General features: G+C 41.8%; 2 protein-coding genes across 8 annotated transcripts in view; both read right to left on the bottom strand.

The window, feature by feature from the left end:
- The window catches only part of hoxa3a (homeobox A3a), a 35,300-nt gene that overhangs the window by 4,313 nt on the left and 12,889 nt on the right, over window positions 1-18,098 (bottom strand). Inside the window, exons 1-3 of one of the 7 annotated variants that reach the window (XM_064979712.1) lie at window positions 10,754-10,838; window positions 5,117-5,177; window positions 649-1,237 (exon numbers count right to left, since the gene is read on the bottom strand). In XM_064979712.1, the coding sequence (XP_064835784.1) occupies window positions 649-1,120 (472 nt within the window). In that variant the 5' untranslated portion in view covers window positions 1,121-1,237; window positions 5,117-5,177; window positions 10,754-10,838. The other 6 variants (XM_064979710.1, XM_064979711.1, XM_064979713.1 and 3 more) reach the window with 6 other exon arrangements.
- hoxa4a (homeobox A4a) lies at window positions 13,333-15,482 on the bottom strand. The gene is made up of 2 exons (XM_064979722.1): window positions 14,971-15,482; window positions 13,333-14,487 (listed from the first exon to the last, which is right to left on the bottom strand). The coding sequence occupies exons 1-2, from the start codon at window positions 15,383-15,385 to the stop codon at window positions 14,168-14,170; spliced, it is 735 nt and encodes a 244-aa protein (XP_064835794.1). The 5' UTR covers window positions 15,386-15,482; the 3' UTR covers window positions 13,333-14,167.

Consider the following 18,098-nt stretch of genomic DNA (forward strand, 5'->3'; position numbering starts at 1 on the left):
TGCGTGTTTGTTTGTTGTCCTGCACACAACGCTGTGTGATCCGGGCCAATATGTGATGTTTATTCGAGCATCAAGTCAACGCTAGAGCATACGGACAACAAATGGTGCATGAAGTAAGGCCTAAAACTATGAGGAATGCATCACAATGGTGTATTTCTAATGAACAGGACTACATCATAATATGTAATAAAGGATGCGTTATATATCAACATATTAAGATGACATTGGAGTATGCGTAATAGGCCTCTGGAATGAATAATGATGGAAGAACCATATGACATCACAGGAGTGTATGTGTAATAGGCCTCTGGAACGCATAATGATGGAAGAACCATATGACATCACAGGAGTGTATGTGTAATAGGCCTCTGGAACGCATAATGATGGAAGAACCATATGACATCACAGGAGTGTATGCGTAATAGGCCTCTGGAATGCATAATGATGGGACAAGATTGGGATAGATAATAAGGAATACATCACAATGGTAGAAAAATACTTTGTTCACTTGTGAGGCAAACGTTTGAGAATATCAATGTATGCAGCAAACCTTTTATTGTAACCTTGGTTGGTTCATCTGTTTACGCATGAATAATGAGGTGTATTTTATCACGTGTTTCATCAGCAGTGGGGGTCTAGGTCATATACCTGAGCTGGAGCTACTGGTTTTAGGCTTCTGGTTCTGACGGGACTCTTTCATCCATGGGAAGATATGTTTCCGGGTGGTGGATGTCGGCGAGCCGTGTACGGAACCATTTGAGTCGGCTTGACTGGAGCCGTTGCTCTTGTTCTGGTTGAGAGAACCAGGGGACTGTGACTGGAGAGGGGGTGGCGGGACAGACACCGACACCTGTGGTTGATTGCTGTCGGTGAGGACGGGTGGCTGCGCCGCCTGGATGGCCGTACTCCTATCACAGCTCTCTGCTATCTCCCCCGGCTTCTTCAGTGCGACCGAGCCGTCTGGGGACTGCAGGGAGCAGGCGGGTCGATGGTACTCACTTTCCACATGAGAGGCCCGGGGATATTGAACCTGATTGGCGTCATAACTGAAGCCATTTGCGCTTTGATACGGGTAGCCACTGTAAATTGCGGAGCTGTCGAGGTAGGTTGCCTTTTGCATCTCGCCGTTTCCCAATATTTATTTCAGAAACTGACAGGGTCTTGACACCCTTGTAGAATAACATTGGCACCCCTTGGTCACGTGACGCCTCTCCGCCAATGGCCTCCTCGGGTGAACCTAGGGTTACAAGAAGCACGGTGAGGAGAAGAAATGGTGGCGATCCATCTTACTTTTCAATACAGGGCTGACACCAGCGACTATGGAGGCAAGATAGGGACAACAGTTCTCTTGCTATTATCATTTACTTTCTGTTAACAATACAGGGCACAAAAGCATGCACAAACCTCATATCACCACCTGCACTTACGGCATACCAACTGTATCAAAATAAATACTTTTATAAAAGCATATAGCCAATTGTGCCATATTAATAATGGTGCCAAAATGAAATGAGAAAAGACAGTTTAACAGGTTAGTTATAGAACACAAAACGATTGGCCTATGTTGTGTACAAGGTCAGAAGGATAAATGTTGTCGTTAGGCTTTATTATATTACATGTAATATTATTATTTGATAGCTTAATTGCACCTAAAAAATACACCTCAAATCTCCCATAGGCCAAATCGTTGGACCGAATACGCGGGCCAGCCCTCAACGCGGTGTGCTGTAGTCTACCCCAGCCCAACCACCTGGCTGAAATCTCTGTCTGGGCTAAAAGCATAAACAACCACATTCCCCAGTTTTGCTGCATATTTTTGTAGAACCAAGATGGATGACAGGGCCAGGAGGAAACCTGAAAAACCGGGCGGGCATCCGCGCATCTCCATGTCCACGACGTGAACTTTACCTCGCAGGCCTATAATAATGGCTCCTGTCGCTGCTGTCGACGCGGGCGCCCGTCCCGGTGATGTATGGGGGTCAGTAGCTGGCGGGATGTAGAAAGCGGGCCGACGAACAGCTAAGCTATGGCTCGATCAGGCACACAGAGATCCGGGATGTAGCCTAGAACTATATGGTTTTACTAGCCTTCTACATGGCTACTCAAGGAAGAAGACTAGCTATTATGGCTACAATGAGTAGGACTGCCCAGTCACTGCCAGCAGTCTACTGGCTGAGGTTGGCAAACTAGGGTCATATCCAACGAGAAGTTATTGAAATACTATCCAATTAAATTGATATGCATTTATTTTAGTTATTCGATGTGGGCAAATGGGTACAATACACAAGTTTGTAAAATAAAACAGTTGGGTTTTCGTTAGTGATATCAGGCTTAATTTGTGAAGCCTTGCAGTCTTATTAAAGCAACAATAGGCAAACGCGTTTGCCACAGCCGCTCTAAAGGTACCCTAATGGACACTATGCTTATAAACAAACAAACAAAGAAGAGATTAAACATAAACGAGTCATTTGATGCAGCAGTATCAAGTAACAAACTATTTCAAGTCTGAAGCTAATTTCATAGCTACTGGCGACTGGGATAAGTTAATAGGCAGATTAATGTGGCCTATTGTGGAAACTTAAATTAAAATAGGAACACATTGTATAGCATAGTTATCGCAGTCCAAAGACAGTTAATTCAAACAAATTACTGAATTTATTCATGATAAAACGGTGAAAGTGGAGAAGGTTTGTGACGTGTGATATTAATTATATTTCTATTCAAAATAAATATATTACTACTATATTAGGCTGTTACAATGTAGTACTAACTGTGGGCAATTGTAATAATAGTGATATTAATAAATCAATCGTATCAATCATAAACATTACCATTATCTTAATTAATATACTATGACCTATAAGATATTTTAAAACAATAGAAAATCGATAGATCATTAGTTAACTACCGCTCGTTACAGACAATGCACCACGACAAAATAAACTGTCTGAAAACCAGACCCTCTTGCCCTCAACACACCCTAGAACGAAAATGAATTATACATCCCATCACAACATCTGCTCTTAAAACAATGATCTGGAAAACCTATCAGAACGCTTTTTGATGCATTTCCAAAAGAAATAGTCCGGTACAAACAAGAAAGACAGGGCAGAAAAGAGAAGACAGAGAGAAGACAGACTCGAGCCTTCTAATGCTCAACCCCCCGCTCCGCGCGAGAGAGAAATCTGTCTGCCTGTGTTGTGTGTGAACTCTTCCTGAACCGAGATGTAAGTCATACAGTGATAAATCACCGCGCGACACAAACTCTGCCATTTTACAACCGAGAGAGACTTCTGGCCTGCTTACCTTTTCCTCTGACGACGAATGCAGAGCACAACGCAATATTTCTCATTCAACGACAAAATGGATCAGAACAGTAGTCCAGAGAGAAAGTTTAGCTGGGGTAGAATCAGCAGGACCCGCCTGCACCTAGCTCATACAGGACTCATCGGCCACAACAGAAAAGGGAAGAGGCGACTGGCTCTGTGTGTAGAAGAAACGAATTCCCTTTTTTTCTATTCGACGTCGATGGGTAAACCGAGATTACGAAAGCAGGCGCGAGCACTTGGGTCGCCCAGATAAGCGCTATCTGCCCTCACGGTTGAATTTATCACATGCTCGAGCAGTGCCCATGCCTCATACCAATATTAAACCTAGGCTATGCTGGACTATGTGTACAAGTACGTGCACAAGTACCATGCAGACATCACCAGACCAGTGAACTCCCCCGAAACATAGCGTCACCATAGACAAGAACAATTATGCAAATGAACTAGCGCCTTGAACACAGAAAGCCACTTCAAATCGTGTGGTTCTCCTCCCCCACGTGATGAAGTAGTATGGGGAAAATATAGCATTACAAAAACCACGAACACCCATCCCCTAATTGTTGTTGTTATTTATTCCACACAGAATCGAATAACATAAGTACACAGATTTACGCAGCACAGCAGATGACAACAGCACATTACCATTACCAACATTTTAGCATTTTATGTAGCCTATAAAGCCTTTTGTTTACGAATGGTGCTGGGAGTTCTGGTTATTTTCGATGCAATATTTCACCAATTTCAAAGTTCCTAGGATGGAATAGGTATGTTTCCTGAATGGTATAAAAAATAAATAAAAGATGCGTTAATGAACAGGGTACGCCGCAGATCAAAGCCTTGGTTGGGATGAACCAAGGGAAAGACCCCCCATCAGGCTCTTGGTGAGACAAATGGAAAGGAGGTACACATCCAGAAGGGAAAACAGAGGAGGGAGACTAGAGAAACAGGGGGAGAAAGAAACCGAGAGAGTATGGGGAATCCCTCTGCATGTGAATGCTGACGTTTGCGGCCAAGGCAAAACTATTTATGTCCTCTTGTATCTCTAGGCAGTAAACACGTCTTGAGCACTGCTTCTCTTCTGAGGCCGCACGATGGATGGAAGGAAGGAAGGGCCGAGTCAGCCACACAGTAAAAAGATATAGACTAGCGTGGGAGGGTGAGTGGGACAAATGTTCACGTGTGAGGATATTTTTTAGCAAACATTGCCTTTCTTTTTCAAGGCAGAATAATGACTTGGTATAATTATTTTCTCCTTTGTGTTTTGCCGAAATGCCGAGTCGTGATTTCCATTAATGTGGGCCCTAACTACGAGCTGAGATGTCATGGAGATAGTGGGAACAGAAGGCAGATTGATATTAATACAAAAAGGACGAATACAACCCATCAAACATTGTTGGGCTTTTTGGCAGTAGCGTTTTGCTAAGTTTACAGCAAGTTACGCGTTGTCTATAGTCTACGCCTAGGCTGATGGTTTTCAGAGATATGATTTAATTTTAAAGGAGCAAGGCACCTCTCCAAGAGGTGCGATTCCCTACATCGTTTTTATAGTGACAAATTAGACTACAAAAGACATGTGGAAGAGAACGAATTATTGCTCTCAGGCGTTTCATATCACCACAACAAGCTGTAGGAAATGTAAGTTACAGGCTACGGATGTGTGTGTATGCTACACGCATGTGTGTGAGGGCAATGGAATAGGCGTCTATGTGCTACTTATTAGAATTGAATAAGGATATGACCATCAAGCATTTGTAACATAAATCGATAAGGACATAATATGGACTTACCGATGGCAGGGCAGGATCTCGTGAAGACTGTAGGATGGATGGGATTTATTTAGGCAAAATTCTGAAAGAAAATGTTAAATTAACGTTACTAGAGCAATACTGTTTTTTTTCCCTATAAGTCCAGGATTACACTTAACATTTAAATGCATATCATTATCGATAAGAACAATATGTATGCTATAGTAGCTTCCTACCATATTTTACAAGATAGTAGATAACTAAATGAAGTAACAATCCATCAATTTAATTTTGAACAATAAATTCCTACAACATTAACCGACAAAATAAGTTACGCAAATGTATCAAATGTAGTTGAATTGTAATGTCCTGCAAATGTAGCCGCTATTCAAAAAGCCCAAATATTGTGTCATTTTGTAGTCATATTTGTTCGTTTGCAACAAAGTTAGTTAATGTTCTTTAAATAAGACATGTCATCCACATTATCATAAATAAAAATAACACACCTTAAAACCAACAATCAGATGTATCGTTCAATTTTCAAATGATTTTTTACAAATTACAAAATTATCCTGAAAACAATAAAGTAGCTTGCACTTTTGTACAGCTTCTCTATTTTGGGGTGTATTTTTCTCCACCATTGGAATTGGATCGAATAGTCATTAGCTCTCGCGCAACGGCTGCCCCATGTCCCCGCGCCCATAAATCACACTCGAGCGCCATGACCTCAGCGCGGCCGCGCGGTCCTGGATGGCACTCCGTCTTCCATTATATCCTCGTTTCCCTGGCGGAGCGGCACAACCCTACAGCTTTTCTTAACTTTTTATGGACCTCAATTTGATTTATCCTTTCCCGAGAAAACCAATGTATAACACCACAAATTAATATATTTTATAGGGAAAGGAATTACAACTCCGAGCAGGACGTCATGACTGCTTTCACCTCCTCTGTTTTTTTTCTTCTTCTCGCCAACAGACGTTCAAATGGCTGGGTTTATTTGCAAACGGATATGTAGGCCAACTGCAAATCTGATGTATCTGGCTATGGCTGCCTAACCTGCATACGGTTCTCTAGCTGAACAAATAGCGAGTCTCTGTAGCATAGCAGAGGAATCTGAGGATTCTGATGAAAATGAAACTGGGGAAAATTGTAATTATATATATTTATTTTTGGGGGGGAGGGGGGATATTTAAAACACCAGTGTAGTTAGGCTTCACCATGGGATGGGAAATTGTTATATAGGCTTGGAAACTAAGCTCAAATGTTCCCACGGTATAGTGAAGGAAATATCAGTGAAGTTATGTTTAATGTAATTTATTTTAGTAGCCAAAAACGTGAATATCGATACTCTTTAAAGATGTTCCAGTCTTAGTTTTCCAGCCAGGCAAAACCATGGAGTCTTTTTCTTACTGACCTCTGCTTCTCGCGGCAATAACTCACGACAGTAACGAACAATCGGCGGAAATACCTCAAAATAAAATCCATCCTCCCGAAGCACGAGCTCTGACTCTGTCCGCGAGGAAAAACATATCCGTCCGTGACAGCACTATAATACCGTCCACAAAAACCAAGAACATCTTTCCCTCTTGCTTCCTCTCGTTGGCAAATGTCTAGAAAGCCCCGACTCCACTCACGGAAAGTGGGGTGACGCGCGCAATCGTTGTATGGCCAGACCGGGGCTCCGGTTTTTTCTTCGTGCCATAACACTGTATTATGCGCCCTGCTCACGTGACACAACGTCAACTTAAATCCCTTTTATTTGAGCCTGTGAATCATTAATGGAGGCAGTCATTGCCCCTGAGGAGAAACGGATCACTTTGGAGGGAGGATAAAGAGGGTGGATGACACTGCAATGTATCTGGCAAAGGGACATATCTCTCGCAATGCCACTTCACATTCACACGTCACCCGATTCCAAAGCGTGTGTGTTCGGTCGGTTTTGGAGGCTTTCGAGTTGCGCAGCGGTCTAAGGCACTGCAACTCAATGCTAGAAGTTGCACTACAGACTTTGGTTCGATCCCGGGCTGTCTCACAATTGGCTCAGCGTCGTCCGGGTTAGGGAGGGTTTGGCCGGAATAGGCCATCATTGTAAAATAATTTGTTCTTAACTGACTTGCATAGGTAAATAAAGGTTAAATATCTTTAGTGCCCATTTAAGTAAACAGAGAGTGCTAATCCCGATGCAATATACTGTGATCATTGGCCAGCTAGCCTTGAGCCACTAGCAGAGCAAGAGAAGCGTTTACCGCTGCGGTGTGACTGCGAGATACAGAGAGGTCTTTACGGGTGGCGGATGGATCACTCAACACCTGAGTCACCCCTTACTATTTTATTGAGAGATAAGGCTGGTGCTATTGTGTGCAGAGGCCTTCATCATCACCCCACATCCCGAGCTATAGTCTACAACCACTCACTCACACATTCAGCCTACATGCTGGCGGACCAATGGAAATCAAATGTCTTATAGTTAGTTACCTGTCCGAATGCAGAGTTAAAGGTGTGCACCCCGGTAGCCGGGAGGTGTGTGTGTGTGTCAGTCAGTCAGTGCTGAGCTGAGAGGGCATAGTGCATGCGGGAGCTCATTGAACTGAATATTTACCCCCCTGGTCAGTGCAGGGACCCTCCATTCATCCTACAGCTCTTATGCATTCCCTACGGCCAGTTGAGTAATGCTGGAAATTATAGGTTCGCACAGAGGTCATACTCAATTCCCAGTATGGGGAGAGGAAAGGATCAGGTGGTAATATGGCAACTAGCCTACCTTTATGAGATGAGGGCCAACGACAATAGTAATCTTTGAAATAAATGCATATTCTCTTGCAATCCATAATAGGTCCACAATTTAAATTATGAATGTATTGTGGCGCACTACATGATATCGTTTAGCCTTCCCGGGCATTGCCTAAACCTTGACCGGAAGAGCAGCCCTTCTCTCCGCACCGTTTGGCGCTTGATTTCCGTCAACACCGAGCAGCGGGCGTGGAAATGTTCCTCCACCATAACTATTAATCACGCCAGACGGACATGGAGCGCATCCCCCTCCCACATCACAGCTCCCTTTGTCTTCTCAAACTACAACTTGAACCGTTTAAACTTTTAAAACCTGAACAGGAGGGAACAATCTCTTATCAGTTTACATTTCAGACCACTTTATGGATGAATGGGAGTGAGGAGGTTATGCATTTATTATTTATGTTGGATTAGAATTAAGGGGGAATCAGATTTGATTCGCATTAATTCATGTTCTAGTTTGGCCTGTACTTTGGGATACATTTTAGTGATACAGAAATGTGATTAATATCTTTCTCTGTTTTTCTAGTTCGGCCAGATTTGCATACCACTCCACCAGCACGGAGAGCACGTGCATTGCAACACCGGAGAGCGTCTGGGGCTGAGCTGACTGTGGACGGAAAACAGACCCTTTCTCCCACGCCAACTTTCGCCACCGCACCTGAACTTTTCCCTGACCCAAACCGAGGCGCGGAGAGTCGAGTGTGAAGTTATTTTGGTTCAAAAACAAGGAGAGGATGGAGACTATATAACCAATAAGAGCTGTACCTTCCTTTTTAGCTGGGAACGTTTTGGATCCTTGTTTTTAACGGGCTCTTGTTGGTTTCAGCAGTTGATTAACCTATTTCTTGGTTTGCATGTATACATATATTAAAGTTAGTAACATAAAGCTTGTAACCTAAATCCAACTTCCAACATTTACCGGCCTTGAGCCGTAGGCTTGAGCCGTACACAGTCCTCTCCACACCGCTCCGTCATTGGATGTTCGCCAGACTGCGGTGCATCTCCACAATGTTGATATTTGAAGCTCTTAACAGCGAGCCTTGGGTTACCGATACACTCAGCAGAAGATAACTCTTTCTCAGGGGTTTACATCGGCCAACATCAAGGCTAATGCGAAATTCAACGCCCTAAACTGGTTTGGCGTGCATGCTAAAACAGAGAACCCTCGGTCGATCTCGCTATACTCTCCATAACGGACGTACTTCTGTTGTGGTGGTGGTTTGTTTCAGTATGTGCTGTAGAAATAAAATTGTAGTGGTAATAATGTTGAATTTTGGTTGTCATATTTTTTCATGCATTTCCATTGTAACGTTTGATAGTTTATCGTTATATATATTTAGTTTAGTGAAGAGCTAATTAAATAAAGCTAAGAACAAAACACAAAACGTCTTACTTTGACCTCAGAGCAATAATAATACTGGAAAATAATCATAATAATAATAATACACATTATGAATGGCACATTTCATTGAATTAGTTCTGGGAAGCTTTAACTCAAACTAACACATAACGCTCAAAGCCATTTTTAATTTATTTATATGCCTATCATTCTTAAAACGTATATTGCTACATGAATATTCCATAACAGCCTATAGCCTAGTCAGTCTTTCGTGGAGAGGATGAAGATCTGTTAATGTTTAACTGAGTTCTTGACTGTTCTTTGTGTCTTCTCTGTTTAAGGCGCCCTTTCAACAATGTGGACAACACATTCATGCCCAATAGCCTACTGATATTTTCTAAAATTGTGCATATGGCTTAGCTACACGACGAAACAAACGTTAAAATGCACATAAATTATTCATTTTAAAAGTATATATTTTTTACAAAATGTTTAGTAAACAGTCATCTTTACCCAATGAAGACTGAATACAGCTTTTCAAACAACAGTTTTTACCAAAATCTAACAATCCTTACAATTCAATAAAACGCAGTTTTATTCATACGAAGAAGATAATACAATTATAAGTGACAGAGCATGCTGTGTGTGAATAAACAATGTAACTCTTCCTCACGCAGGGTCATTGGGTCGCTGTAAGGAAAGGTATATTGTGATCACGTATGTCCACGCCAATATACACTTGGGTCGAGTTAATTGTAATTGTTTCTTTACAATTACCTTATTTATGCTCAATTAGCGAAGTGGCATTTCTGTGCTCTACAGCCTTGAATGTAAGCCACAGGTCATGAGCGCACAAGTAGTCACACTGCATCTCTTTGTCAGTCTCAGCAGCATTATAACAACGGGATATCGTTACATCTTTTATCCGTTTATTTTACAATATTATATGAGTTCTCTCAACGTCTATGCCACGTTGCAATTCCTTATCCGCCTCCTCGGTGTTTTTTGAGTATTTTTAGGGTACATCTGCGCATAAATACGATGTTATGGAAAAGCACAGATACTATACAGAAGTTTGTACTTTTCCACATGCTGAAGCGCCGAGTGCATAACCTCTAGTCCAACTCTACCGCCTAGGTGTGCGCCTTAAACACGAGCTGAATGCATTATTCGACAATAACAACTACCTCTAGTCTACTTTCATTGAACACCTACATCTTCATATTCAGATTCCAGCTAACCATTTAGAAATTGATAGTTTTAAAGTTAGCCAATGACTACATGGCGGTTACGGTTACGCATTTTGGCCACAAGGAACCAGTCGCCGAGCAGAGGAGTCTAACCCACAGAGCTGCGGATTAACATGAGGTTGGTGTTGGTATTGGTGAGCAAGAAAGCCTTATAACAAAAGAACAGCTGAATATACACAATTATAAATCAATCCCAACCAAATATCAATGACCTGGACAGTTACATTGCTCTCAAACTTGGAAACAGCAATGGAAAGCACAAATTATTCAGGAAAGAAAATGTCAAAGTCTACTCACAATCAGACATGACGGCCTCTATCCAGCAGGGAAAAGATGGTAAGGAGCGAAAATTTAGCAGAAGGAAATATTTGATTCGTGCTCCGCGGTGGATCACTTCAAATGAGAATACTGCCGATTTTCATATCTATTTCTGACCCGAGGGCATTCATTATTGAATAAGTCACGTGAGCAAGCATATTAACATTTTACTACATTGGGAGTGACCTCTATTCGGGTTTTAAATGAGCTCAAATGTCTAATTTAACCATCTCGAAATCGTGAGAGACTGTAAAACATGTGCCAATCATCCAAAATGGCAATTTCTCAACTCCACCTCTGCGCCATGTGCGGGCACAGAAAAGGCCTAGACTAAGTTGGCAAGATACTTTTGTAATTTAATTTGTTTCCTTAATACATTACATTTAATTGCACTTGTATCCACTTAAAGCTCAGATGGAGATGTAGATGTCTGAAGATGGAGCCCTATCATGCATTCCGGCTGTGCACAAAGCCACTTGATAAGAACACTCATTGTACATGCTATAACATTCCACTCAAGCCTACATTATATAATGCCACATAGTCATGGCTTCTGTGTATCAAGGATGGACCATGGATGCTTGTAAAGTCGAATCCCTAGATTTTTTTTAAATTTTACCTTTATTTAAAAAAATAGTTAAGAACAAATTCTTACTTTCAATGACGGCCTGGGAACAGTGGGTTAACTGCCTATTCAGGGGCAGAACGACAGATTTGTACCTTGTCAGCTCGGGGGTTTGAACTCGCAACCTTCCGGTTACTAGCCCAACGCTCTAACCACTAGGCTACCCTGCCGCCCATATTAAACGGTCTTCTGATGGAAAACAATATTATGGCCTTGAATAACTGGTTATTCATTTTGTTCACATATCCCACTCGCAAATCACTGTTAGAGGTTCCATAATTATAACAGACTACCTTTCATTTACTAGAATAATGTAGATCATTTGGAAGGGTCAACTAGGTCCTTGATATTATGGCTACAGTAAACTGAATATGTTGTTTTCTCTAATAGGTCTAAGCGTGGTCTATCTCAATCCTTCCTTTCGCACATATGATCTGACAGACGTGTTTGTGTGACGAATAGCAGCTTAGACTATTTTGAGTAAATTAGCAGCACGGTTGCACACCTACACGTCATTTTGTTTCCGCAAAACAAAAGAAAAAGCCACGGAGGTCTGGACATTGTGTGTGTCGTAAGGTCAGGGGTCACGCGGAGTGCTCCGAGTCGATGATTGGCCAGAGACGGCCGTGTCCTCCAGTTAAACCCTCCGATTGTTTGACTGTATCAGGTAGTGACCAACACTAACACGCTGGTACACTACGGTTTGAGCGGTAGATGCACTTCATCCTTATAATTACAAATGAAAACAGTAGCAGCCAGATACGTGGGTGGACAAATACTTTGATAGAACAGGCCTCTATGGAGCTACATAATACGTTGTGGGACAATGTATTACTATGGTAGTATCCTATTCGCAACACTCTGTTGTAAGGCTGTCATGTACAGCTAATTTACAGATGATCAACAAATATGCACACAGTATCCCGTTTATTAACTGTTAACTGGGGGAGGCAGGTAGCCTAGTGGTTAGAGCGTTTTACCAATACCCGAAAGGTTGCTGGATCGAATAACCGAGCAGTCATGGTAAAAATCTGTCGTTCTACCCCTGAACAAGGGAGTTAACCCACTGTTCCCCGGTAGGCGGTCATTATACATATGAATTTGTTCACTGCATGTCTAATTAAATAAAATACTTTAAAACTGTGTATGTAACAGATATACATGGCTCGTAAATTAAACTGCTTAGTTTAATAGCAGATATTTTGCACTCTGGAAAGTCCACCGAGAAAGATGTATCAGAATAACTTTGAACTTTACCCACAAGGATGTTTCTGGATGATGTTGCATCTTCGGCTGCGAACCTATATTTACTGATTACCTTGGGTCTGTATGAATGCACCTAGTGGCCTTTTATATGTATTTACAGACGTTTTGGGAGTTGCGTATAAGAATATCACTTGTTTGAGTTGTTTGGTCCAGAAGAAAATAGAAAGTGGAAAAACAAAGCAACATTCAAGGCCCAGCTCTCTGTCCAGTTGCTTTTTTGGACCAAGCCTGATAACAACATACGAACGAGTTGAAAGTTATTCTGTCAAAATAAGTTAAGAAACAAACTTTATAAGATAATATTTTTGAATGTATAAAGATCATTTTTCTTCGTGCATAGATATCCATAATTAAGTGAATTTCTTATGTGCATAACATCCATGAGGTACGCACATTCGAAGGACTGGATATCTAATGCAAAGGTTTACTCCTTGTTTGGGAATAGTGTTATGTCATTAAAGACATAATGGAAAGTATTGTTATGTCATACAAAAACAAGCATGATGCGCATTGGGTTTGCAAGCCTTGTTAAATGATATATCCACGCCCTTTGTGCCGCATTTGACATAGAGGCTATGGTATTGTTACCATAGCATTCATTCATTTAATCTATTTCAATGCATATTACTCAGAAATATCCTACAATATCATATCCAAACCAGCCATATAATTTAAGTACATATTTATTTCACGGGAAACAGTTTCTTGCATGGGCCTAAATTACAATACATTATTACAACGTCCATTAATCAGACAACATATACACATATTCACAGTTTAGAGCACACCACAAAATATGGACAAACTAGTCTACACGGCTACACGAATAAACAAACAAACGAGGTTGCCTTTTTTTAGCCTACAAAATGGATTCAGTATTGTGCCTTTGCTATGATTTGTCTATACTCATTAGGGGTGAAAGTCACCTGGACATTACACGACGTAATAATACATTCAACAGTAAACCAACTCACTCACACATCACGAGCTAAACCCTAACTCTGACACTGTCTCATTCTAAACCTGCTGAGAGGTCTCAGACGGGCACCCCGAGCTTTCCTAAAACATCGTTTTCCTTTCAAGTATATATTTCCATGAGAATAAACAAAATTATTGCATAGAATAAAAATAAAATTGATGCGTCACTTATCTCTCGTCTCATTCTCTTTTATTTTCATTCTATGCAATGATACATATAATCCAAAGTCCTGTGATACATTCGAGTGTGAATTATCCTTCTGTCTTAATAAACAAATACATTTCAGTTGCCATCATGGGCAGCAAGTGGCGGATTTCGAGCTAAAAAATTAGGAGAGAGCGAAAAAACGGAGAGAGGAGGTTGAGGTTGAGAGGGGAAAGGGTATTGAAAGGAGGTGACAGGCCCAAAAGCCAAGAAGGGGGTAATACCATAGGGGACATACTCGAGAATCGGTCCACAAAATTCCGTTTCTGTGTTCTGTTTGTCATTCTCAGTCTGTTGGTTTGGCGCGAGGGTTCCATCACTATAGGGTCGCGGCGCAAGGCGTGGGAACGAGCTGCTGGTGCGTGCCAGTTTTGATTTGCTGCTGGGCTCCTGAGGATGAGCTCGCAGAGCGGATCTTGGTATTCGGAAGCTTATGATCTTTCTTCCACTTCATCCTTCTGTTCTGGAACCATATCTTCACCTGACGTTCGGAAAGGCACATCGTGTGCGCGATCTCCACGCGCCTGCGTCGGGTCAGGTAGCGGTTGAAGTGGAATTCTTTCTCCAGCTCGAGAGCCTGCTGGCGGGTATAGGCAGTGCGGGACCTCTTGGGCACTCCTCCACTGTAACTAGCATTGACTGGAGAAAGCAAGCACACACAATCAAGCAGGTGTTATCTCCACTAGACACATTACAAATGTTAATCTCCATAAAGGTTTGTTGGTAGTCTAATGGGGAAATAAAGCCTACGATGTTTTGTGGGGGTTTCCCCTTGATTTCTGTTGCGTAGAAGTACCTTAATTTGGAGACCCCATGTGTACAAGCGCTCGCATCCAGGGACAAATCAAGCCTTGGAAAATGATTAACAAAATCAGCGGGGCTGGATATTACATTTTGGCTGGGGTCCAGCCATGGAGGTAGTTTGGTTTAAAAAGCAACAAAGACCTCATGGCACCGGCAGGCAATAAAATTTACGAGGGGTTCTTAATTACCGACCCCGCTGCTCGATGGTCGTAAATTGCCATTGTAAGGGGTGCTACTAGTGCTGCCTCAATGGGCGTGCATACGTTCCAGTGGTGGCTTGCTCAGTGGTTCCGGTATTTAAACGTGGCGATAACTCACCAACATGGACCTTCTTCATCCAGGGGTAGACCACCGGCGGTTCCTTGCCCTTCTGTGCACCGGGATAAGACTCAGCAGCGAGGCTGCAGTCTTTGCTGACGTCCTCCACCACACCGCTGTCTGGGACTGGGTTGAGGCGAGGGCCATGGTTCTGGGCAATGGACTGAGGTTGTGCCTGATGCCTGTCGGTGAAATCGTCGAGTCCATTACTGGGGACATTACCGTAGTCGTAGCTCGGTTCGGTGTAGTTTGACCTCGGATACGACGCCTCGTCATGATGGGGAAAGCCCGAATCTTTTGGCCGTTCGTAGTACTCAGTAGGGGCGGGGATGTATCCGTTCTGTTGATATTCTTCGCATGGAGGAAAGGAAGGTTCGATATAGTTCGAGTTTATCAAATACGAACTCATGATCATTAATTTGTGAAGTGCAACAATACTAATTTTTATCGTGCTGTCGTTTTTCTGATCTCCACCAAACCCTCCTACTCTCTGTCAAATGTACAAAGTTGTCTGGTCACGTGTAAACCGCCACCAATCACCACGTCTCCTGTGGGCATCATGTAAACAGGAACCAATGGAAAGCCTGGCATTGGCACAACGAAAATTGCTCCGACGAGCCTACGTTGTGTTTTCCTTATTAAATCAAAATATATCAAGAAAAAAACGATCAACTCACTTGTTTATCACATAGCCTAAACTAAACTAGAATAAATAAACCCACATTAAACCACGGCCTTGAGGAGATGATGATGATGATGTTGGGTATATCTTACTGTTGCACAGGAAAAGGATGGGCTAAATAAGCAAACTGTAACTGCTCTCTTTTCTGTCAAAGATGACATTGGAGCTCATTTCCAGTCCATTGCTGTCCAAAATGCTTTCATTTCTAGTCAATTCTGAGTTGGCAATTCCGTGAATAAAATGTAAATCTGTATCTCACTTGATTTGAACGACAATAAAACAAAGCAAGGTTGAAAACATTGCATGTGCGCCGTTACGCACCTCTCATGATCATATTCAGTCATTAAAACTAAGGAAAACTCAGCATTTTAATTTAAGAAATGTTTGTGAAGGATAACATCAAATAGTTTACATTTGGCTTCTCATATGATGATACAAGATGGCAACTGAATAGCAGGCCCAAATAAGACAAGTGATTTTGACATGGCCAAAGGTTCTCATTTTCATTTAATTTCATTTGAGTAATTTAGAATATGCTCTTATCTAGAGTAACTTAATCTATACATGAGTAGTGTTAGTTGATGAGAAATTAACATTTGTGTTGAAATTTGTAGCAACTCAAAACAAAGGTGATGGTGCAACATGCACCTCCACAGACTCATATTCTACCACTAAAGCACATTTTAGTAACCACGAAGATAGGTCTAATACGAGTCATTTTGTGAAGCAAATGACTGTGATTGACTGTAACTAACCTGTGGTATGATATAGTATATTTACTATACATACATTACGCTGTTCACTTTCCTCCAAGATTCAACATAAAACACCCATCATTTGTGCAGCGTTTTAAACTATTGAACTGGACACCAGATCATGATTACAACAGCAACAAAACCAAGGGCATAATAATAATAATAACAATAATAATAATACATTTAGTGTATGCCTACTATTAATACGTTAAACCACTACAACAACTGAAAAAACAACGACAACTAAAATAACTATATTTAAGACATCACCTGAAAATATCATGACCTTGTGGGCTAAAATGAACCAAACACACTTCTCGATTCATTTCACTATGACAAAATGTCACTATGACAAAAGTGCAATTATATACAGTTTATAATAGAAGCATCCCTGACCGTATCTCTTCTGTGCCATCAGTATCTCGTCAATTGCCATCTCCAAGACCTGTTCGCCCTCCAGCTCTATTACAAATCAGAGGTGAAAATCTTGAGGAAGCCAGCTCAACCGCACGAGCAACACTACGGAAGGTGTCTGCGACCGTCTACGTGAAGAAGGCCCGGTGTGCGGTGGCAAGGGGATGCAAAACTTCAGAAATATTGAAGGCTTTATTTTTTTTATTTTTTTCTCTCCCCCTTTCTGTTCGCCCCCTAAACAGCGATAACTTTTCTCTGACCCCAAAGTGACACCGTTTCTATGTTGTTTCTGATTAATCTTGCCCATTGACAGTCTTTGTTAAACAACAAGGCGTGCCCTTCCCCAACGAGGCGACATTTTCATATTTGTTAGACGCAGTGACCTGAAGCTCACCCCGGACTTGGACTTCGGTTTTCAGGGTCTACTCGACTCTGGGTAGATTACGGAGCACTTAGCACCGGTCAGCACCTAACAGCGCCCCAAAAATATATGTTTTAAAACCAGTACAAAACCCACGATAAAGCGTAGGTCCATCTGAAAAAGCCTTGCGTCGACTGTGCCACTTCTGTAGGTAATGTTAGCCAACTAAACTGAAGTTTCGGTGTCTCCTGGTCAAGGTTTTCTTTAGAATAGTGTAAATATGTATATGTGTTGAATTTGTTTCACACTGTTAGGCTTCTGTTAATGTTTCTCACCTAGGCTCATGTTTTTCCTGTTCAAACAGGGTCCTCCTCGGAGCTTTGTATGTGTAAACGATCGCTATGGGATTTTCATTTTAGTCAGATATAGGCCTATATGGCCTTTTAAGCATCTAAATAGCCAAAGTTGTTAGGTGTTATATTACAATTGAGTGTATTTTACACCTGTAACTCATCGTGAATGACAAGGGGAATCTTTTTTGTTGTTGAGGATCTGGCCTCCAGAACGCCTGTAACCAAGACCACCTGAGGACCTATCTATCAGCATATTGTCCACGGTAAGAATACTTGACTTGATATCTAAATGTCCACTCTAGTGTGTTATATAAGTGTTATATAAATATGGGCAGGATTGGCTATTATCCACTCGCTAGCCGTTGTACCCTTGATTGAGCGACAGTTTAAAGGGTCCGTAATCCTTTACAGACTTTTACAATATACTTGTTGCTATACTATAGTGTGTGCGTGTGCGTGTGCGTGTGTGTGTGTGTGTGTGTGTGTGTGTGTGTGTGTGTGTGTGTGTGTGTGTGTGTGTGTGTGTGTGCGTGTGTGTGCGTGTGTGTGTGTGTGTGTGTGTG

This window comes from Oncorhynchus masou, chromosome 12, assembly GCF_036934945.1.
Source record: "Oncorhynchus masou masou isolate Uvic2021 chromosome 12, UVic_Omas_1.1, whole genome shotgun sequence".
In the NCBI taxonomy this organism is placed as follows: Eukaryota; Metazoa; Chordata; class Actinopteri; order Salmoniformes; family Salmonidae; genus Oncorhynchus; species Oncorhynchus masou.